The following is a 24,109-nucleotide window of genomic DNA, read 5'->3' as shown; positions in this document are numbered from 1 at the left end:
ATCAGGATGGCAGCCAGATGAATGAGGAAGTTGTATTTCCACAGGTATCTACCTCCGCGGTCAGGAGCCTTCTGCAACCCGCAATCTGGGCTCGGGCATGCGCATCGGGTGCACAGGCTTGTGTTGCCACGCACCCCAGGCACTTTGCCTTGTTTGTAAACAGTGCACCTCCTTCTTTTCCTTCCCAGAAAGAAAAGTAAAAGATCCCTTCATTGGCTTCCTTGAAGCCGAGAGACACACGCACCTTCTGATTTTAACTGTCTGCCGCATTCCAGAAAAGTGAGAGGACATAACTGAGTTTTGAGTCTGGGCAAGTTCCTAGAAAAGTTATTTGCGATTTTTCCGTATTTGCGGACGGGCTCTGCCCCTAACCCCCGTGAATACAGAGGGAGGAGTGTAGATCTTAGAAATATGCACTGAATTTTCAGAATACACGTATCAGGAATTTGGGCATAACATTAAATTGGGGTCTTACAGTTCTTCAGGGTGCTGAATGGATACAAGATAGACCACAAACTGCTTCTGACTGGGACTCCACTGCAAAACAACCTGGAAGAGCTCTTTCACCTCCTTAACTTCCTCACCCCGGAACGCTTCAAGTGAGTCTTTCTGGTGGGCAGTTTTAAGTTTGCTGTTCCCTGGTTAATTAGGCAGATGGTGACCATATTTTTATAGGGGCTGATTCTTTGTCTTAGCACAGGAGTAGGCAATTCCGGTCCTCGAGAGCCGGGAGTTGCATCCTTGAGATGCAAATCTATCTCATGCATATTTATTGTGGATATTAGAGAATGACACGGTGAAAAAATTGGTCCCCGTCACCGCCCCGTCCCCGTCTCACCATCCCCGTCACCGCCCCGTCCCCGTCTCACCATCCTCTTCACCGCCCCGTCACCGCCACTGCCACCCCATTCACCGCCCCGTCACCGCCACTGCAATCCCATTCACTTTTCTTTATTTACGTATAAAGGAAACATTCTTTAAAACTTTAAAACTTAGTTAAATATTAGTTAATAACTATACAAAAACAAAACACGCAGAGAAAAAATTAATTAATATAAATTCTCAAAACTGACACATTTTGATCACTAAATTTAAAATAGTTATTTTTCATACAGTTTTTCAATCACTAATCTTCCACCACCCCTGGGGCTAGCAATGCAAAAACAAACACGACATGTACTTTAAATGCTTACAAAGTCCCACCTCTTTACTAGAGATCTTACTGAGCTCCTTCAAACCCCCAAGCTCCCATCCCATACACCTCATTTGGGCCAAAAGGGTTTCCGAAAGTACTTTAGCCCAAAGAATGTAGGGCCTCCCTTTAGGTACAATTATTCCAAGGAACCCCAATGGCCAAAATTAGAACCCATGAAGGGACACAGAGCGTAGAAGTCTGCTTGGTGTTCTCTTTAAGTCTCAACTACTGGAGTTGCCATTGAAGCATATTCTAATCTGTCTTGCCATACATGAGACACACACTGTAGAAATCTGCCTGACTTTGTTCTAATGTTCCAACTACTGAAATTGCTGTTGAAGCCCTATCTAACACATCCTAATCTGTCTTACCACACATGGAACAAAGACCATAGAAGTCTGTTCAACACTGGCCTTACTGTAGTTCCTCACAGCCAGAGTCGCTGTATAAGCAGTGCTGCAAGTCTCCCCTCCCCCCAGCGATCACGGCAGGAGGGCACCCAACCCCTCCTGTAGACCCCCCCAACGGCCCTCCCGACAATCGCAGCAGAAGGGTACCCAACCCCTCCTGCCGGTCCTCCCAATGGCCTCCCCTAAGATCGCCGGCAGGAGGGTACCCAACCCCTCCTGCTGGACCCCCCCCCCCCCAACGAACCCTCCCACCCCGGAACCCCCTTAGTCTTACTTTCCAAGTTGGACCGGACGGCTCCTCACACGAATGGCCAGCAGGCTTGCCTCCGTCCAAATGAGGCGGGCCCGCCCCTACCCTGCCCAACCCACAGGATCCTAGGGCCTGATTGGTCTAGGCACCTAAAGCCACTCCCGCTATAGGAGGGGCCTTAGGTGCTTGGGCCAATCAGGCCCTAGGATCCTGTGGGTTAGGCAGGGGAGGGGAGGGGCGGGCCCGCCTCATTTGGACGGAGGCAGGCCTGCTGGCCAGACGAGCGAGGAGCTGTCCGGTCCAACTTGGAAAGTAAGACTAAGGGGGTTCCGGGGTGGGAGGGTTCGTTGGGGGGGGGTCCAGCAGGAGGGGTTGGGTACCCTCCTGCCGGCGATCTTAGGGGAGGCCATTGGGAGGACCGGCAGGAGGGGTTGGGTACCCTTCTGCTGCGATTGGCAGAAAGGGTTGATCTGACAAATGAGGAGCACGGTGAAACACAGGTAAATAGCGGTTCCTAGAAGGGGGTACATTGGCCCGCGGGGACAAACCTGTTCACCGTTTCCGCGGTCGGTGAATGGCCTTGTCCCCGTCACCGCAGCGACTGCTAGTTTTCTTCCCCGTTTTCGGCGGTGACCCGCGGCTTAAATGCAGTGGCCGCGGGTAAACCGTCACCGTGTCATTCTCTAGTGGATATCCTGAAAACCTGACCTGGCTCCGGCTCTCGAGGACTGGAATTGCCTACCCCTGTCTTAGCACATTGTGACCTCAGGAACTACTCTTTTTTCTAGTTCTGGTCTTAGAAAATGGTCATAAAATGCTTGAATACCTGAATAGATCTATGTAAACCATTCTGAACTCCTATGGGAGAACGGTATCGAAAATTGAATGAATAAATAAATATAACCTATCCTTAGAAACAAAAGACTATACAACTTATCCAGCCTGCCCATCCATACCTTCTACTATTCCTTCCTCTCTCTTAGAAATCCTAGGGGCTTGTCTCAAAGTCCTTTAGATCATTGTAATCTTATTAGAATGTTTATTTTCTTATTTTTCTCATCTATTCTCTATTTTATTTCTTCATTACTCTACTAATTGTCATTTTTCCAGGTACTTTAATTAGATTGTGAGCCTTCGGGACAGTAAGGGAATTTCTAAGTACCTATTTTATTTATAATTTTAATGCACCCTATTGTCTATTTTTCTGTAAACCGCTTAGAATCCTAACGGAGTTTAGCGGTATATAAGAAATAAATTACATTACATTGTCTCATGCTTTCTTAAATTAAGATATAGTAAACAAGTTGGAAAGAAGCTGACCTTTCCAGATTTTCCAAGGCCAGTGCTGCATTTTAATAAAATGGCTTTGCACAAGGCGTATCTGCTCAGGCAGAGTCTGCAGGTGGTTCTTTGGAGGTTCAGGTCCAGGCAGAGGCCTCAGGTCCTTCTCGGAGGAGGGGGGCCTTCTATTCCTCCAGCTCCCAAGAATTTGCATTTGGACCTTCCAGGGAATGGGGGCAGAGAGGCTTCGCTGTCCCCATCTCTGTCTCAGTCCGTCTCGATTTGTTCAGAGGGCGTCTCGGCTCAAGAAACTTTGGAGGATGGGGAGCTTCCCACCCTCCAAAGTTTCTTAAGCCGAGACGCCCTCTGAACAAATGTGAAGAACTAATGGAAAGAAAATCATCAGGTAGGACCTAATTTCTTCTTACAAGGCAGTTGCAGAAATAGCAGTGCTCCGCATCTTGTGCAAGTAGTAGTTCAAGGCAGAACCTCTGACCTTTTATATTATGAAGGTAAGAGTGTCCTGCCAGTAAGGTTGAAGTAAAAAAAGTTTGCTTCTCTTGTGAAATGTGTTTTGTTTCATGCCCTTGTGCTAACCTGCTACCTCTCAGGTTTCAGATTTATTTAGAATTGGATTATATCGCTTATAATACTTCTAAGCGATGTACACTTTAAAATGGGGTATATTATTATAAAATAAGAATACATCTCAAATCACACAAGTACAAACATGATAACGACAGGGAAAGGGGTTGAACTACAATAGTTATAGTAAAGAAAGGAGTCTAGGGAAGAACATAAAGGATAGACAAGGGAAATCTCTGATGTCTCCTGAGTTGTATACTTCTTTCAAAGGAAGATACTTAAGTGTGGAAAGCATCTTGAAATAAAAAAGACTTTAAGCTGCTCTTATAGCGATCGAGCTTTTGTTCTTCTCTAAGATGAGAGGGTAAAGTGTTCCATAGCTGTGGAGCATAAATTGTGAATAATTTGTTTCTTCGAGTATTAATGACTTTTAGGGAGGGAATTACAAGTAAATTGTGATCTGCAGATCGTAAAGTTCTCAATGGTGTATTTGGTAGTAGGAGTTTATCTGGGACTGCTGGTAAGTTTGATTGTCGTATTTTAAAACAGATCAAGATTATTTTATAAGTAATCCGATGGGATATTGTCAACCAGTGGGCATTCTGTAGAAGGGGCGTCACATGATCAAATTTTTTGGAATTAGTGATAAGTTTTATAGATGCGTCTTAGTTGGATCTGGGTGACGTTTTTATATAGTGAGTTACAGTAGTCACTAGAGATGACGAGGGAGTGGACCAGGGTGTTTAATGCAGCTGCTTCTAGAACTTTTGCCATTGATCTTATCATTTGGAGCTTATAAAAACAGCTTCTTACCACCGAATGTATTTGATCACAGTATGATAATTTTGGATCTAGTATGATGCCAAGAATTTTGATGTTATGAGCCATTTCCAGGGGTATATTATTAATTTGAACTTGTGCCGGTAGGGATATTCCTTCCTTCCAGGTAAATAACATAGTTTTGGATTTTGCACAGCAACCTGGACGGTTTCCTGGAGGAGTTTGCTGACATCTCAAAGGAGGACCAGATCAAAAAGCTGCATGATCTGCTGGGACCCCACATGCTGCGTAGACTGAAAGCAGACGTCTTCAAGAACATGCCTGCTAAGACAGAGCTGATTGTGCGTGTGGAACTGAGCCCCATGCAGAAGTAAGAGAGAAGCCAGACACTTCTTAGCTTGCTCCTTTCTGCTTTAGAAAAAGTATATTTCTTTTTATATGTCTGTCGCATGTGGTCATCTCATTTTGTCTCTCTGTTTTCTTTCCCTCTCATCTTTTGTCTTCCCATCAGGAAATATTACAAATTCATCCTCACCAGGAATTTTGAAGCCCTGAATTCACGGGGAGGTGGAAATCAGGTGTCTCTCTTGAACATTATGATGGACCTGAAAAAGTGTTGTAACCACCCTTATCTGTTCCCTGTGGCAGCTCTGGTAGGTCACTTGCTCTTATGCTTTCTCTTTCCTCCGTCGTTTTATTTTCCCTCTCTGAGCACCATATTATTGCTATTCCAACCCTTTGTACAACTTCCCTATTGTTCTGGAATGTCAGCTCCCTCGGATTCCAGTCTCTCTACTCTTACGTATCTCTTCTATGGTACATTTCTAGGATAAAGTTCAATAAAATTAACAATGACTAGTTCCCAGAAAAGATCTTGGGAAGGTATAATTGCAGGCATGAAAAATAAGGAACTACTTTTCAGAGTCTGACTTTGTCCAACTACTCTATGCCTTAGTACTCTCCCGCATGGATTACTGCAATGCACTAATCAACAGTCTCACAGTGAAGAATGTACGATGTCTGTCTCTAGAGCAGTGTTCTTCAACCACCGATCCGCGGACCGGTGCCGGTCCACAGAAATTTCTTGCCGGTCCACAGGGCCAGCATGTGCATCAGGCCCAAAACAGTGTTCTTCAACCGCCGGTCCACGGTGTGATCAATGCGGTGTTATCTTCAAGCCAGCTCCCTCTTTCTCACTGATTCAGTGCACAAAGCCACGGGCAGTGGCTCCTACGCACGTCCTGCGCCTGAACCGGAAGCCTTCTCTCTGACGTTGCAACGTCGGAGGGAAGGCTTCCAGATGAGGCACGGGGCATGCAAGGAGCTGCTGCCCGCAGCTGTGTGCACTGCATCAGTGAGGAAGAGGGAGCCGGCCTGAAGATAATACCGGGGGCGGCATAAAATGGCCAGGCAGGAGCAGGCCAGAAGGTAAGGCATAGCATGGAGGGAGGGAGACAACAAAGGTAGGGGGGAATGATTTTATTTTTGAATTTAGTGATTCAATTATGTCAATTCTGAGAATTGACAGTGTGTTTTGTGTAGTTTAATTTTGTGGTTAGCGATTATGTGTTGTTAATAAGATTATATTGTGTATCTGTGAAAAATGAATGGAAAAAATAGTGTTACAATTAGTACTATTATGGGGGCGGGGTCTGGAGTGGAGATTTGGTAGAGATGGGCAGGGTCTGGCCCACGACTTAGCCCAGTGTTCTTCAACTGCTAGTCCACGGACTGATGCTGGTCCACAGAATAATTATTTTATTTCTGCTGGTCCATAGGTGTAAAAAGCTTGAAAAACACTGCTCTAGAGTGTCCGAAATGTGGCGATCAGGCTTCTGAAAAACCTCCGTGCCTGCGACCCTGTCGCCAAAGCTCTAGCGTCGGCTCACTGGCTACCTGCAGCCAAACGTTGTGTCTTCAAGGGCCTGACGCTAGCATTCAAATCCTTGCATGACATGGCACCGGCCTACGTAATGACTAAGCTTCCTCTGTATGTGCTGAACCGGTCCTTCCACTCCCAGATTGAAATGCGCTTCAAAATGCCCCCCCTGGTCGTGCCCTTCGACTGCAAACCGCAAAGCAACAGTCCTACTCCCACTTCATACTGAGCCCCTGCAGATCAGATCCTTTGAAGGACCCCTCAGCTTTAGAAAAATAATAAAAACATACCTCTTCACTTAAACCCCTACCCTTGACTGATGACTACAAAAAGATGTATACTGATACCAGAACCAGTATGTGTCACATAAGGATAACTTGTATCATACACTAACTTTCTGTGTGTCAAATTAGATATAACTTGTACTGGAAACCTTGCATCGTAAGGACAACCATAGCAAATTGTAACCAGTAAACTGAATATTATTATTAGCTCCTAGCACGTATCAAGTTAGGATAAAAACTTGTACAGAAATTATGTGTGTTAAACCTGTAACCCGTTCTTAGCTTTTGGGGGACAACAGGCTGGAAAACAAAATAAATAAGTTACAGGCCCTTGAATATCCTCCCTGTACAGTATACTGCAAATTACTGTCTGTGATTGGATGGATATAGCTTATCCATAATTTTTCTTTGCCTCCAGGAATCTCCCAAACTGCCTAGTGGTGCCTATGAAGGAGGTGCTCTCATCAAATCTTCTGGGAAACTGATGTTGCTTCAGAAAATGCTGCGGAAATTAAAGGAGCACGGTCACAGAGTGCTGATCTTTTCCCAGGTAATGAGAATCTTAAGGGTCGATATTCAAAAGTCTTGTGCAAACGGCATAACTGTTTCTTTAGCGTCCCTCCAGACTGGCACAGACGGATGGGGGTTTACGTTCCTCTGCCACAGTCTCCAGCAGATGGTAGGTGAAGTAGATCTGTGCAGTCCATATCTAATCTGAGTTGCTAAGATGCCCTTTTGGATAAGTGAAGGAAAAAGATACAGGTGTACACACATTCATGTATGTATATAGTATGTAAAGTAAAAGGAGTTTAAACAAGAGGGTTGAGATTGGCTGGGCTGGTCTACAGAGCCATAGGAGTAGAAACTGCTGGACCTGAGTGTCCTTCCTTGCCCTGCTGTCTCTCAGTAACAGTTGGGGGCAGTTGCTGCAGTTGCTTCTTGTTCTCCTCCTCTACTGCTTGCTCTCAAAAGGTCCTATCCCTGGCTTAACATAGAAACATAAGAATATGACGGCAGAAAAGGGCCATCGGCCCAACAAGTCTGTCCACTCTAAGAACCCTCCCCCGTAAGCACTTCCTCGAAGTGAACCCACATGCTTGTCCCATTTTTTCTTAAAATCGAGCACATTGCTGGCCTCAATTACCTGAAGTGGAAGATCATTCCAACGATCAACCACCCTTTCAGTGAAGAAATACTTCCTAACATAGAAACTTCATCTCAAAAGTAAAATTAGAAAGAGACGGCTGAAAGGAAAGTCATCTTCCATCAGGGACTGCCACCATTTGGGCTGCTGGAAGTGGTGGGGGAGGGGGGAAGGAGCATGCCCATGTTAGAGTGATGGGCTGTGCAGGCATCGGGAAGCCATTGGTGATGGCAGCACAGGCCAAGCACAGCAGCTGCTGTGCAGTCTGTGGCCACCACTGCCCCAGCAATAACACTAGCAGTTGATGTCATGTTTGTGAGGAAGAGTGTCATATGGACAGTAGTGCGGTAGAATCTACCTGTGCCAATAGAACAGAAGGGCCAGCATTAGTGAAAGGTGCACTTGGATTTGGTGAAGCTGTGATTTTGGCAGGAATGACCATTTTTTGTCTAGCACAGTGGTTAAATAGAACCCAAGGAGGTTTCCCTGGTGTTAAGACAGATGGGAGCACAGAAGAAGTTTCTTTAAAGCTGGAAGTGGATGGTCAGGACCTTATTCTTGGGATTGGCTTTACCCCAGAGCTCATTATGCTAATTCACCAGATTGCCTATCTTAAGAAGAGTTTGCTGGGAAGGTTCCAGTGAAGGATCATTTTTCTGATGGGCTGTCCAAGGGTGGGCCTTTGCCACAAGGAGACTGAGAGCAGTTCCTGGGGAGGATTTGAACAGCATGGGATCCTTGAATTTGACAGATTCTTTAGCACCATTGGAAGATCCAGTGAGAGACCTGTCAGGTCTCATACAGGGACCCCTTGAAGAGGGAGAAGTCTTGCTGGGAGAGGATGCTACAGTGATCACATTTTTTTGAAGGTGAGCAGATCTGACCTGTCAGCATCAAGGTTGATGTCATTCATGTGGCTTCTTTTAACCTACTTGTCAATAGAGAATTTATGTAACAAAAACACACTACCAACATTTCCTCTTCAAGAAACAGGAAGACAACTGAACAACAGGAACTTGAGTCCAAATCAGCCCAGAAATGTAAACGCACTCAGGAACCTGGTTCCTCTCTTTTTTTTTTTAACTGTTGAGAAAACTGCAGTACCTAGATCACATCCATATAGACCTGCTGGATGTATACCCCAAGGGCTGAATTCTTCACTGATCTGGAGAGACTCAAGGGAAAAAAATTAGCAGGTAAGACCTACAGTAATTTCTCTGTAATGGTCTATAAAGTTTTCAGGATTGGCAACAGCTCTTGTACATTATCACTTTTTTAAAAATCTTAATTTATATTTTTTTATTGCAAACAGCCTAGGTAGTTGCTTAGTTTCATCAATGGTCTACAGAAGTTTGTAATAAATAAAATAAATCCTTGTCCTTTGTGGTTCTTTGCTAAGCTGAATTACTGTTTGCTATTGGTTTTCTTATACCTTGTAAAACCTTCAATTAACATTTATTGATGATTAAAAACAATCATGGTGTACAGAGTTTATTTTCCTTTTTGTCCAGCTAAACTAGTCCAAACCAGTGATATGCCCTCACCAGCAGATGGAGGTAGAGGTACACAGACAGATTCTAGTAAAACAGCAGGTTTAGCCTGGAGTATTTCAATACCTTCAACAGATGACAGTTTGGATTGGTGCAGCTGATTTTTATTTTCAGTCTGATTCACACAGACATGATCCACAGCTGTAGTCTTGTTGGTTTAATTGCAAAGCCCATCTTTTCTTCCAGGTTCAATCTACAGGCTGCCTTCTGGTTGAGTTGAGAGAGTACTTTTACTGCCCAGGTTTGGGTCCTTGATAGCCGTGATCTCAACTCTGCTGCAACTCCACACACCCCTTCCCAAAGTGCCTCAGCCAAGAAGAAGCACAAAAAACCCCCAAAAGGTTTTAGACTAATAGAGTTTCTTTATCATCTCTCCAGACCAGCACAGAAACTGATGGGAAATAGCTCACCATGACCGCAGGTGGAGACTGAGACATTGATCTTTGGCTGTAGTATAAGTGGGCTGTGCAGTCCCATCTACAATCAGTCTCCAGCAGGTGAAGGTGGTAAGCCTGTTCAGTCTTTCCTTTGGTTAGTGTAGGGCCTGTTGGATTTGGTTAAAAGTGGCCTTCTTGTCCCTGTTTTTGGGTGCAGGTTAGAACTTGGGGGACCCTTTCGGGGTTCTGTCCGACCACAGGGGTGCCACACTCGACAGGTTGAATCCTTCCCCCCTTTCTCCAAAAATTTTTACTGTAGAGGTGCCTCAGCTGTAAGCCTTGCCACTGATACCAGCAAGGCATATAGCTTTGAGAGCCAGTGGGGTCTGTTCAAATGAAACTTAGTTATATTGCAAAAAAAAAAAAAAAAGTCCTGAGGGTCTTAGATTAATTTTAGCTCCAAAAAATGCGTTGGGGCTTATTTTTTGGGGTTGCCATTTATTTTCATGTACAATAATCTTCTCTCCTTTCCTCTCCTCCACCCCAATATTTCCTTCCCCACCCACAATACGGATCATCTTTCCTCCCTTCTCACCCATCCCCTTGTGCAACATCTTTCTATCCCTCCCTCCCATCCCCCTTGTGCAGCAGAACCCTACCGACCCTCTCACCGTGAGACCGACATACCTCCAAGGCATCAAAAAACAGCAGCAGCAGCGCACTTCATAGCCTTCCCTCTCCTGCATCCCTCTCAGGGGGACGGATGCAACTTATGGGTGTTTTGCAGAGCTGCCAGGAGGCGAGGATGCATTGATGGCACACATTTTTCAGCGGGAAGAGCTCCAGGAACTTAATCTTCAGGTTTTGTTGGTTTTGTGTTTCTTTTTTTTTTTTCATTATATTTTTATTTTCAAATTTCACAAAAAGTGTAAACAATAATAAAATACATTTGATACATGCATGGTATCACTTTTATATCTAACACAATGTATGTCTGTTTCGAGGAGGACGCAAAGGAGCCCCTGCGTGTGTTGGATCTCCTGCTTTGGGGGATCTGCTCAGCCTTCCACTTTTTTCCTATGCATCAGGATATTTGGGATATAGTGCTCACGCAGTGGAAGGCGCCGGAAACGCCTTTTCGTATTGTGTGCTCCATGACTCACCTGTATCCCATCCTGGAGGAGAATGAGGATATCTTGAAGTCTCCTGTTGTGGATGCGGTGGTCTCGGCCATCGTGCGTCAGCATACAGTGCCGGTTGAGGGCAGCTCGGCCTTATGGGACTCTGAGGATCATAGGATACAGTCTCTTCTTAGGCAGAGTTTTGACATGGCTGCTCTGGTGGTCCAGGCGGCAGAATGTGGCAGTCTGATGGCTTGGGTTTGTTTTCGGTGGTCTGAGCGTGTTCTTGACAGGGATTCTGACGACTGGTCCTTGGTGGATCAGGAGGTAGATAAGGGCAAACAGAATGCTAGGAATGAAAAAGAAGGGGATCACGAACAGATCAGAGAAGGTTATCATGCCGCTGTACCGGGCCATGGTATGCCCTCACCTGGAGTACTGCGTCCAGCACTGGTCGATGTACATGAAGAAGGACACGGTACTACTCGAAAGGGTCCAGAGAAGATCAACTAAGATGGTTAAGGGGCTGGAGGAGCTGCCATTCAGCGAAAGATTAGAGAAACTGGACCTCTTCTCCCTCGAACAGAGGAGATTGAGAGGGGACATGATCGAAACATTCAAGGTACTGAAGGGGATAGACTTAGTAGATAAGGACAGGTTGTTCACCCTCTCCAAGGTAGGGAGAACAAGAGGGCACTCTCTAAAGTTGAAAGAGGATAGATTCCGTACAAACGTAAGGAAGTTCTTCTGTCACCCAGATAGTGGTAAAAAGCTGGAACGCTCTTCCAGAGGCAGTTATAGGGGAAAACACCCTCCAAGGATTCAAGACAAAATTAGACAAGTTTCTGCTGAACAAGAACGTGCGCTGGTAGGGCTAGTCTCAGTTAGGGTGCTGGTCTTAGATCAAAGGGCCGCCGTGTGAGCAGACTGCTGGGCATGATGGACCACTGGTCTGACTCAACATTGGCAATTCTTATGTTCTTAACAGAGAAATACTTTTGGATATTGAATGGAATAAGAAGCTTCAAAAAATGTCCCCACAGCTCATCAGCTACTCCAGACAAACCAAATGCAGCTCTTCTTTCTCTTTTTTTTCATGTTCATGTATTATCAATCTTCCCAAACTTCCAAACAAAAAAGACACCGCAGAAAAAAAACTCACACTCTTCGTGCAAAAATCTGAACAAGAAAACAACAGGGAGGAGTATGTGGTGGTCTGGGGACACTAAAAAAAATAAAATTAGCAGGTCATCAAGCCTGGACTCCAGACTCTACCGGCTGGGCTTTCTGGCTACTTAAACTTCTAGACCCTTTTCTGCCAATTTATAGGTCCCCACAGACCCTCCCACCACTGGACTTCCTTCGTATAGGGTGTCTCCAACTTTTTCTTGCTGGTGTATAGGTCCTCGCAGACCCTCCCCCCCATCGGACTTCCTTCATACAGAGCCAGACTCTTCTCCCAGATCTCTCTGCTGCACCAGTACCCCTGTCAGGACTGGTCAGCCTGGCCACTCTACTCTACCCAAGTCCTGCTCTTATTTAATGTACAAAAGTTCTTCACCCCCTAAACTGTACCGTTCCTTCAGGTTTTTGCAGTCCAAATGCATGATCTTACATTTCTTAGCATTAAATCTTAGCTGCCAAATTCTTGATCATTCTTCAAGTTTCTCTAGGTCCTTCCTCATGTTCTGGAGAGAAGACGATGGTAGAGGATCCTCTCCTTTGGTTGGGCAGTTGGTTGTAGTGGGAGATGGCAGCATGACTGTACAGCTGTGGATCATGCAGCAGCTGCCATTTGTCCTTAGCTGCTGGCTCCACATGCCCTGACTGCAGGGCAGGACTGTTGGGGCTGGAAGAAATGGCTCTGGGAGGGTTTTAGAGCAGACCAGGGAACGTAGATGTAATGGACCAGGTCAGTTCTGTCTACAGGGGACCCACAAATATTGACAGGAGCAGCAGCCATGGGCAACACAGGGGATAGCTCTTTGGGCCCCTCATGCCTGGATTGGCCCTCTGGGACCCTTTGGAGAGCCAGTTAGACTTTCACCTCGTATGGCTGCAGCAATCTCAGAGTTTCCCCAATTGTGTGCCTTTTTTGGCATGAGGAGATTCCAGCTCTGATTGATCAGGTAATGGAGATCTTGCATTTACTGAGCACCCCCACTGAAGAGACAAGGATGACTACATCATCCTCACAGGTTACTGCAAGCTGGCAAAGAATTTCCACTTCTGTTTTGGAAGATGTGTTGAAGGACCTTTCCTCTCTCGCTATTTGACACCTAGTGCGACAGACACTCTATATGGGTAGTCAATCCCTTCTCATGAGAATTCTTGTAGAGAGCCTGATTAGCATTCTTTTGCTCTGTCTCCCTTCCCTCTGGGCTGTCCTCCAATTCCTCAGTTGTCTTTCTACATGGGAAAACCACTGCTTGCCCTGGATCAGTGGTTTGGAATGCTGCTACTCTTTGGGTTTTTGCCAGATACTCGTGACGTGGATTGGTCTCCATAAAGACAGGATACTGGGGTAGATGGACCATTGGTCTGACCCAGTAAGGCAATTCTTATGTTCTTACAAGCGAGATGGTAGGAGCCAGTTTTTTTCAATTAAATTTTGTTGGGTTTTTGTTTGTTTTTTAAACTCTTTTCGGTGCTGCAGAAGATCCCAATCTTGGGACATCTCTGGCTGTGGGAGAGTGCAGACTCTTGAGGTTGAGGGTCTGCTTTCAAGGGACTGACTGCTTTGCAGTGCACCCACTTGGACAGCCTGCAGTAAAAGTTTGGAGGCCCAGGGCCAATCCCTTGGGAGCAAGGCTTGCTTCAGGTTCATCCACAGTGGGCTTGAGCTCAGTTTGAGTGGCTCTGTGGCAGTTTTTCAGGATCAGGGCTGACTGCTTCCACCATCCCCCCCCCCCCTCCGTTTGCATGGATAAGGTCCAGTGGGGATTGAGGTCTCCAGCCAGTTTGTTAGACCCGAGGCAGTCTGAAGACACAAGCAGTCTGAATTCCAGGCCTTATTGAGGCAGAGGTTCTCTCAGTAATCTGTTTGCAGCTTCAGCACTTGCAGCTCCCAGCAAACAGCATTGCACAGTGAGTAACAGGCTGACAGCCTAGACAACAAAATGAGGGGGGGGGGCTATCCACCACAAAACAGTGATGTCAGAAAACAGTCTTCTGCATGTCTTTGAACCGTTTTTGAAATGCTGCAAAAATGTATTGAATGTGAAGGACACTACTTTGAAAAAGAAAAATGTTCAGATTCTGTGCAGTTATCTGATTCTGAATTAAAAAAAACCAATCTTGTTACCTTTCAATCAGCCCTCATAACCTATTGGTGTGAACTGGTCTAGCTGGACTCAAGGAAAAGAAATTAACAGGTAAGAATATATTTTATCTTCTCCAGAAAGGCTTTGATTACTAGAATTCTTTAAGTCCGTTAGGTGAGATAAATCTTATCCTTTGGAGGCACCCCATTCAGCGCTGACTGCAGGCTATTGCCTAGCAGTTAAATTGTTAGGTTTAAGTTACGTAGTCTGACAATGATTATTAGTAGTACAAGATCTCTTGAAGGTCGACTCAACTTCAGAAAAGCAGTAAAACATACCTCTTCATTTGACCCCTCCCCTTGATCCATGGACTACAAAGAATTGTATATTGGTAACTGAACCAGTCTGTGTCACATAAGAATAACTACACCAACTAGGATGAAAACTTGCATTGTAATCTTTTACTTATATTATGTATGTTTAACCTGTAACCCGTTCTGCGTTCTTTGGGGACAACGAGAAATAAATTAAATAAAAATAAATAAATAAACTGAGGCTCCTGAATCTTCTTTTGTTCTGTGTATCCAGATGACAAAAATGCTGGACCTGCTGGAGGACTTCCTCGATTATGAAGGCTATAAATACGAACGGATAGACGGAGGTATCACAGGGAATCTGAGGCAGGAGGCCATTGATAGGTTTAATGGTAAGTGCTGAGAGGTCATAGAGCTTGTCTCAGTTACCAAGACACCTTCAGTTCATGTGCATAGAAAACACTCTGTGAAGATTGCTTTCTTCAGCGTCTCTCCAGAGCAGCACAGCTCACTGATGAGTAATAGCTCATCATGACCAGCAGATGAAGACAGATATACAGATATACTTTTGGCTGATGTACAAATGGGTTGTGCAGTCCCCCATACACTCAATCTGCTCTCAGTCTCCAGCAGGTGGTAGTAAGCTGTTGCACTCTTCACTGGTTTAGTGTAGGGCTGTTGGAAGTTGTTTAATGGCCTTCTGATCCACGTCTGGTGCCGGACTGAGCTTGGGGGGGACCCTTTTGGGGTTCCATCCGACCTCGGGTGTCATATTCTACGGGCGAGTCCCTCCCCCCCCCATTTCCTCCACCTCCCTGAAATTTTTTTCAGAAGAGTTGCCTCAGATGTAAGCTAGAGAATGACACGGGGAAAAATTTTGTCCCTGTCCCCGGACCACCATCCTCTGCACCACCCTGTCCCCGCTGGTCCTTTCACCACCCCGTCCCTGTCTCTGCCGTCCCCTTCACTGCCCCATCCCCGTCCTCGCTGTCTCTTTCATCGCCCCCGTCCCCGCTGTCTCTTTCACCGCCCCGTCACCGTCCCCGTCTTCAGCGTCTTCTCCTCTCCATTCCCCCATCCCCAGCACCCTTCACGGGGTCCAGCAGCTCCCTCCTGCCGGCCAGCCGTGTATTTCCCTCCCTCCCTCCTTTTCCCTTACCTTTTCTTCTTGAAACTGGCGATTTCTATAAGGCTACGAGCTGTATTACAGCCGGAGCCTTGAAGTCGCGTCAGGTTGCCTGCTAGAAAAGTCTCCTCTGATGCAACCGGAAACAGGAAGTTGCGTCAGAGGAGACTTTTTCCAGCAGGCAACACGACGCGACTTCAAGGCTCCAGCTGTAATACAGCTCGTAGCCTTATAGAAATCGCCAGTTTGAAGAAGAAAAGGTAAGGGAAAAGGAGGGAGGGAGATGCATGGACGACCGGCGGGAGAGAGTGGGTTGCCGGATCGAACCCTCGTTCACCGCGCGTTCACTACTTGTTCACCGCCCCGTGCTACCATTCACCGCTCCACGGGGCGGTGAATGGCCTTGTCCCCGAACTTGCAGTGACCTTGTTTTTGGTCACCGTTTTGGCGGGTTATCCGCGGCTAGCCGCGGGTAACAACCACCGTGTCATTCTCTAATGTAAGCCTTGCCACCAATATCAACAAGGCATATATGGCTTAGAGAGCCAGTGGAGTCTGTTAAAAAAAAAAAAAAAAAAAAAATCTGAAGTGTCTGAAGGGAAGCCTTCAATTGGCTGTAATTGACTTTTATCCCAGGACAAGCAGGCAGCATATTCTTGACTGATGGGTGACGGCACCGACGGAGCCCCAGTACGGACAATTTTAGAGTGATTGCACTCTAAGAACTTGGAAAGTTCTAGCAGGCCGCACCGCGCACGCGCGAGTGCCTTCCCGCCCGACAGAGGCACGCGGTCCCCAGTTTCTTAGTTTCTGCGGAGCTAAGAAGACGCAACGTTTCAACGGCTGTTGAAAACTTTTGTTCCTTTCGCCTTCCCGCTCACGTAAACTTGGTCGGAAATATTGTTTCCTTCTTTTTCTTTTCTTTTCTTTGTTAAAAAAAAAAAACAAAACTAATTGTGTTTTCTTTTCATTTTTTTCGGTTTCGCCCCGGCGGGGCCTGTTGCCACCATCGAGGCCTCGGCCTTCGATTTGGCAGAAGCCGTTTTTACCTTCATGCCCCCTCAACCCGGGTTTAAGAATTGCCAGCGGTGCGCTCGACCAATTTCACTCACAGACCCGCACAACTGGTGTCTGCAGTGTCTTGGTCCTGACCATCGAGCGTCTACCTGCACCCGCTGTGCGACTTTAAAAAAGAGAACTCTTAAAAACCGCCAGATCCAACAGTGGTTATTATTTGCGCCGAGATGTCTGATTCCGCAGCACCGGCACCGACATCGGCCCCATCTCAGTCGGCACCTACTTCATCGACACCGTGCGATACCGCACCGGTGTCGCACCCCGCAGGTAAGCCGGCTAAGAAGCCTTCCCCGTTGGAGCGTCCTCCGGTCTCAGTGGCAGCGACCCAGTGGTCCCAAGCGAAGGATCCTTGCTCACGACACATATCTGTGACATCATCTCTTCGTCAGTCTCTACAATGGTGGTTGATATCCTCAAATCTCTCCAGAGGTCTTCTGTTCCATCTACCTCCTTATCAACTTGTCATCACCACCGACGCCTCCCCTTATGCCTGGGGAGCTCATTTGAACGAATTCCAAACTCAAGGACTTTGGACAGCCCAGGAAATGAAACATCACATCAATTTCCTGGAACTCAGAGCGATGTTTTATGCCCTCAAGGCCTTCCAACATCTTCTCTTTCCTCAAGTCCTCCTGCTGTGCACAGACAATCAAGTTGCAATGTACTACATCAACAAGCAGGGTGTGACAGGCTCTCGCCTCTTGTGCCAGGAAGCCCAGAAGATTTGGGCTTAGGCCACAGATCACCAACTATTCCTGAAAGCTATCTACATTCTGGGAGAACAGAATTCCTTAGCGGACAAGCTCAGCAGAATTCTCCAGCCTCACGAGTGGACACTCGATCCTTTAACTCTATAGTCCATCTTCGCTCAGTGGGGCACTCCTCAGATAGACCTCTTTGCAGCTCCTCACAATCACCAGCTGCCCCTCTTCTGCTCCAGACTCTACTCTCCTCACCGTCTGGCAGCGGATGCATTTCTCCTCGATTGGTCCAATCTGTTCCTGTACGCTTTCCCTCCTCTGCCTCTCATGTTAAGAACCTTGTTCAAGCTCAAGAGGGAACGAGCCACCATGATTCTGATTGCTCCACGGTGGCCCAGGCAACATTGGTTCTCCCTTCTTCTTCAACTCAGTTCCAGGGAGCCTTTTCTTCTTCCACTGTTTCCTTCTCTGCTTACGCAACATCAGGAGACCCTTCTGCATCCCAACCTTCCGTCTCTGCACCTGACAGCTTGGTTTCTCTCGGGCTGACTTCTCATGATACTCTTTTGTCTCAGCCCGTTCGTTCCATTCTGGATGCCTCCAGGAAACCGGCCACTCTGCAATGTTACCATCAGAAGTGGATACGGTTTTCTTCCTGGTGTCTTCTTCATCATCATGATCCCACTTCCCTTGCAGTGGAGACCTTGTTAGATTATCTTCTTTCTTTGTCTGACTCTGGCCTCAAGTCTATTTCCATCAGAGTCCACCTCAGTGCTATTGCTGCTTTTCATGAGCCAGTCCATGGAAAACTTCTCTCGGCTCATCCCTTGGTGTCCAGATTCATGCGGGGTCTTTTTAATGTGAAACCACCTCTCAAAGCCCCTCCTGTGATCTGGGATCTCAATGTGGTTCTTTCCGCCTTAATGAAGCCTCCATTTGAACCTTTGGCTACCGCTCCTTTCAAGTTCCTCACTTGGAAGGTACTTTTTCTTATTGCTCTTACCTCTGCCAGGAGGGTCAGTGAGCTACATGCACTAGTTGCTGATCCACTGTTTACAGTCTTTCATCATGACAAGGTGGTTCTGCGTACACATCCAAAGTTTCTCCCTAAGGTTGTTTCTGAATTCCATCTCAACCAATCTATTGTTCTGCCTGTCTTCTTCCCGAAACCTCACTCTCATTCTGGAGAACAGGCTCTACATACTTTGGACTGTAAGCGGGCTTTGGCTTACTATTTAGACCGTACTAAGCCCCACAGATCATCTCCCCAACTCTTGCTGTCCTTTGATTCGAATAAATTGGGACGTCCTGTTTCTAAATGTACGCTGTCAAATTGGCTCGCAGCGTGCATTTCATTCTGTTATGCTCAGTCCGGACTGACACTGGAAGGTTCTGTCACGGCCCATAGAGTTCGAGCTATGGCAGCATCTGTAGCTTTCCTCCGTTCAACTCCTATTGAGGAAATCTGCAAGGCTGCTACTTGGTCCTCAGTTCATACTTTTACATCTCATTATTGTCTGGATGCTTTCTCCAGACGGGATGGACACTTCGGCCAATCTGTTTTGCAAAATTTGTTTTCCTAATGGCCAACCTTCCCACCATCCCTCTTTTTGTTAGCTTGGAGGTCACCCATCAGTCAAGAATATGCTGCCTGCTTGTCCTGGGATAAAGCACAGTTACTTACCGTAAAAGGTGTTATCCAGGGACAGCAGGCAGATATTCTTGCATCCCACCCTCCTCCCCGGGTTGGCTTCTTAGCTGGCTTATCCTAACTGGGGACCGCGCGCCTCCGTCGGGCGGGAAGGCACTCGCGCGTGCGCGGTGCGGCCTGCTAGAACTTTCCAAGTTCTTAGAGTGCAATCACTCTAAAATTGTCCGTACCGGGGCTCCGTCGGTGCCGTCACCCATCAGTCAAGAATATCTGCCTGCTGTCCCTGGATAACACCTGTTAAGGTAAGTAACTGTGCTTTATTGCTAACCGGCATTTTTCTTTTAGCTTACTCGCTTATTGCGCAATGAGCACTTTTAAAGGGAAAAAGTGCTCATTGTGCTCCAAATGCAAGGTTGATGCAGCCGGCCTGTGCTTGCGGTGTGCTGGCCGCCGCAAAGGGGAATCCTCGTCGGCTTTGGGTGCCAGAGTCCAGGGATCCCATTTGTGAGTGCCTCACATGCTGGCAGCAGGCAGTGGGGAAGCCCAGGCTTCCCTCGCTGCCCACAGGGATTCCCCCAGCCACCGTCAGACAGGGAGATAAGGTTTCCCTTACCGCCAATAGTTCTGGGGACTCCCTTACCGCTGCTGCCAGCTTGCCTGCTTTAGTGGCTGGGGCGGTTCAGACCTCTCTGCCGCTGCAGGCCTCGGGGAAGTTTTTCGGCGGGTTTTGCGCCAGTTTTGGCGGGAAACTCCTCTATCTTGTGTGCAGCCTCAGGTGACCTTCCCTCTGTATTAGAGAGACAGGGGCAGGTTTCTGCTGGGTCTCCTGCTTTGGCAGTGAGTCCTATTCGGCTGCCAGGGATTTTTCCCCCTGATTTTGTTTTAGCCTTGTGCAAGGCTTATCTTCAGGCAGCCCTGGGTTCTATTTCTGCCCCGGGGGTCTTGGGTTCTCCCTCCACGTCCACCCCTGTTCAGCCCCCCTCTGTGATGGGTTCAACCCCGTCCCCCCCTAGTTGTGTCCAAGTGGCCGAGGGTCTCTTGGGACTATGATTTTTTTTGTTCGGGGAACCGTTTTCACTTGAGGAGGACTTAGACTCCTTGATGGACCTCTAGGATCCTCTCGGGGGCAGATGCCACTGGCTGAGGTTTTTTGGAGCTGATAGCTGATGAAGATGTATCTGTGGTGCATATTTTTCAACGGGAAGAACTCCAGGAGCTTATTTCTTCAGGTTTCCTCAGTTTTGCGTTTCAAGGAGGACGCTAAGGAGCCCCCATGTGTTCTGGACCCCCTGCTTTAGGGGATCCATGCAGTCTCCAGCTCTTTTCCTATGCATCAGGATATTCGGGATATTGTACTTGTGCAATGGTAGGCGCTGGAAGCGTCTTTTCATTTTGCACGGTCTATGGCCCACCTATATCCCATCCCGGAGGGGGATAGGGATACCTTAAAGCCACCGTTGGTTAATGCAGTGGTTTTGGCCATGCAAAATGGCATATAGTGCCGGTAGAGGGTGGCTCCACTTTGCGGGACTCTGAAGAACGTAGGTTGGAGTCTCTTCTTAAGCAGGGTTTTGATGTAACTGCCCTAGTGGTCCAAATGGCGATGTGTGGGGATTGGGAGTCTGATGACTGGTCCTTGGTGGATCAGGAGTTGGCTAAGATTGAGATGGGCACTTCTTATCTCTCGGATGCCATGTATGATCTGTTGAGGGCTTTGGCCAAGTCCATGGCTCTCAGTGTGGCTACACATCATACCCTGTGACTCTGGGCTTGGTTGGCGGACGCAGCGTCTAAGGCGAAACTTTAAGAAATTTCCCTTACTAGGGTCTTTCTTGTTTGGTGAGGATCTGGACAAGTTGGTGCAGACCTTGACTGATTCTAAGGTGCCCCGTCTTCCTGAAAACCGTACTAGCTTGCCCGTCTGGGGCCATTTCTTTCAGTTGCGGGAGTTTTATCAGGGGTGAGCCAAGATCACAATGGATCAGTGGGTTCTGGAGGTGATTTGGGATGGTTATACTCTGGAGTTTTCCTGGCCCCTGCCTAATCGTTTTTAGTCTTCTCCTCGTCAGGAGGTATGGAAGAAGTGGGCCTTTCGTCAGATGCTGCAATGGTTGCTAGACCTCGAAGCGGCAGTTCCAGTGCCTCCTCAAGAGTTTTGCACCATCCGGTATTCCATTTACATAGTGGTGCCCATGAAAGAGGGCTCTTTCGGACCATCTTGGATCTGAAGGGAGTCAACATAGCACTCCAGGTTCCATCTTTTCGTATGGAGACCCTGAGATCGGTCATTTTGGCGGTTCAGTCTGGGGAATTCCTGACCTCTCTCGATCTGACTAAGAATAGTTTGGTTGCGCAGAAAGCTCTTCTGCTCATGGCCTGGGCAGAGACTCATCTTCTGGACATCTCAGCTTCTCACATAGCGGAAGTGGAGAATGTTCAGGCAGACTTCCTCAGTCGGAATGTGCTAGATCCCGGAGAGTGGTGTCTTGGTCCCACAGCCTTCCAGTTGATTGTGCAGGCTTGGGGTCAGCCGGTCATGGACCTGATGGCCACAAGTGTCAACGCCAAAGCGTGCCAGTTCTTCAGTCGGCGCAGAGATGTTCAGGTCGAGGGAATGGATGCTCTGGTGCAGCCTTGGTGTCCTGTACGTTTTTCGTCCTGGCCGCTGATGGGCAGAGTCCTTCTTCATATTGCTCATCACCTTGGCCGCGTGATCCTGGTGGCTCCGGACTGACCCAGGCACCTGTGGTATGCATATCTGGTTCAGCTTCTCATGGCAGATCCTCTTCCGCTGCACCTCTCACCCAATCTTCTGACTCAGGGCCCTGTTCCAATATTTGATCCATGTTCCTTTTGTCTTACGGCTTGGATCTTGAAAGGGAATGTCTAGGTAAGAAATGTTATTCGGATAAGGTGATCTCCACTCTCTTGGGGTACCGGAGACTTTCCACTTCTCGGGTTTATGTGCATATTTGGCACATCTTTGAGGAGTGGTGTGCCGCCCGGGAAGTGGTTTCCATTCACACTTCTTTGCTTCACATCTTGGAGTTCTTGCAGGATGGCCTAGATAGGGTCCTGGTCTGATCTTCTCTCTGGGTTCAGCTTGTGGCTTTGTCTGTGTTTCACGGTTTGCTGCAGGGTAGGTATTTAACATCTTCTGTGGACGTGATTCGCTTTTTGAGGCCGGCCAAATTGCTTTGACCTCCGGTATGGCCTTTGGTTCCAACCTGAGATCTCAATCTGGTCTTGTCTGTGCTCGTGCGCCCTCCCTTTGAGTCCCTGGGTTCTTGCTTGTTGAAGAACCTTACTCTTAAGGTGATCTTCCTGGTTGCAATTACTTTTGTGACACGCATTTCCAAGCTGCAGGCTTTCTTGTGTAGGCTTCCCTTCCTGGAGTTTTCTAGGGAACAAGTTGTGCAGCGGCCTGTTCATTCTTTTCTGCCAAAAGTGGTTTCGCCTTTTCATGTCAACCAGTCTGTGGTCCTCCTGTTTTGGGTAGTCGGGAAGGCTCTCTGGAGCAGAGGCAGTTGCGCAAGTTGGATGTCTATCGGGTCCTTCGCTCTTATGTTCAACGGACCCAGGTGTTCTGGAAATCAGATTGGCTTTTTGTCCTCTTAGTGGGTTCTCATAAGGGGGACGGTGCTTCCAAGGCTACCATTGCTTGCTGGATCAAGGAGACTATTGCTTTGACGTACCTTCTTCAGAAGAAGCCTGTTCTAGAATTTCTCAAGGCTCATGCCACTTGGGGTCAGGCAGCTTCTTGGTCTGAGTCTTCTCTTGTGCCTCCAGTGGATATCTGTAAAGCTGTGGTTTGGTCTTCTCTCCATTCCTTTATGCAGCACTGCGGTGTGGATGTTCAGGCATGTCAGAATGCGGTGCTCGGTGAGCATGTTCTAGTGGCGGCCCACCTATGATGGGTACTGCTTTTTTACGTCCCATCAGTGAGCTGTGCTGGTCTGGAGAGATTCTGAAGAAGCAGAAATTAGGTTCTTACCTGCTAATTTTCTTTCTTTTAGGTTCTTACCTGCTAATTTTCTTTCCAGACTGGCACAGCTGCCACCCTTTCTGTCTATCTGTTGTTCTTTTGGGATTTGTGTGTAGGGTGCATTTTATTCTGCGGGATTTCATGTTTTAGAAGGGTAGGGGAGATTAAAAGAACCTTTGGCTCAGCTGGTGTAGTTGGCCGAGTTGTGGGAGTGTTGTTACTGTTATAATTTGCACTTATTAGTTCTGCTTGGCTATTTGGCAGACTGCACAGTATGGGGGACTGCACAGTCCACTTGTACTACAGCCAAAAGTTTATATCTCAGTCTCCACCTGCTGGTCATGGTGAGCTGTGCCGATCTGAAGAGGCTTTAAGAAAGAAAATTAGCAGGTAAGAACCTAATTTCTCCTTCTGACTTATGTGAAAAGAACTATTTATTTTGATCCATTTCCTTAAGGGCTGTAGTGCCCCAGCCCGATCGCAGCCATTGCACTTACCAGAGACTAATAGGCACAGAGACTGTTTCCATCTCACTCCGAGAGATGATTTTAGAGCAGCATGATGGAGGAATATTGCGCTTTTGCCCTTCATGCTAAACTTCTTCTTTCATGGAACGATGTATGTTTGTGTATGTGAACTTGTATTCTGTAGGACTTCAGTTTTTATCGTTATCAATCTGGCACTTTTTTGACTGTTACTAACTGAAGAAGCTAATGGTTTGGAGCCGGTACAGCGAGCTCTTAACTTCTACTTTTCCTCAGCTCCCGGAGCCCAGCAGTTCTGCTTCCTGCTTTCTACCAGGGCAGGTGGTTTGGGAATCAACTTAGCCACAGCTGATACTGTCGTCATTTTTGATTCCGACTGGAACCCTCACAATGACATCCAGGTGAGAACCTTTGCAAGAGCAAAAACCCTCTGGGTCTCCCTCTTTAAAATGAAAATAGTTAAGAGGGTGTATTTTCCTCCTTTGAGTATGTACTCTGTACTTTTTTTGAGGCACAAGCATGTCATTTAATGTCATTAGCCAAGGCTGATGCTGCCCTGCTATTGATCAGTATCATGTGATGTAGAGACAGTGCTTAGACAGCAATCAGTTTGCAGTCATATAAATCTGTCTGATGCTTGTTTATTTTTCC

The 24,109-nt window shown here is 47.1% G+C and overlaps 1 protein-coding gene across 2 annotated transcripts in view; it reads left to right on the top strand.

The window, feature by feature from the left end:
- The window catches only part of CHD3 (chromodomain helicase DNA binding protein 3), a 131,035-nt gene that overhangs the window by 41,807 nt on the left and 65,119 nt on the right, over positions 1-24,109 (top strand). For both annotated transcript variants that reach the window (XM_033924010.1, XM_033924009.1), the window contains exons 17-22: positions 478-599; positions 4,698-4,871; positions 5,013-5,154; positions 7,083-7,214; positions 14,708-14,825; positions 23,735-23,859. In XM_033924010.1, the coding sequence (XP_033779901.1) occupies positions 478-599; positions 4,698-4,871; positions 5,013-5,154; positions 7,083-7,214; positions 14,708-14,825; positions 23,735-23,859 (813 nt within the window). The remainder of the gene's footprint in view (positions 1-477; positions 600-4,697; positions 4,872-5,012; positions 5,155-7,082; positions 7,215-14,707; positions 14,826-23,734; positions 23,860-24,109) is intronic.

Source organism: Geotrypetes seraphini, chromosome 16 (assembly GCF_902459505.1).
Source record: "Geotrypetes seraphini chromosome 16, aGeoSer1.1, whole genome shotgun sequence".
Lineage (NCBI taxonomy): Eukaryota > Metazoa > Chordata > Amphibia > Gymnophiona > Dermophiidae > Geotrypetes > Geotrypetes seraphini.
This window is presented reverse-complemented; position numbering and strand designations above follow the sequence as displayed.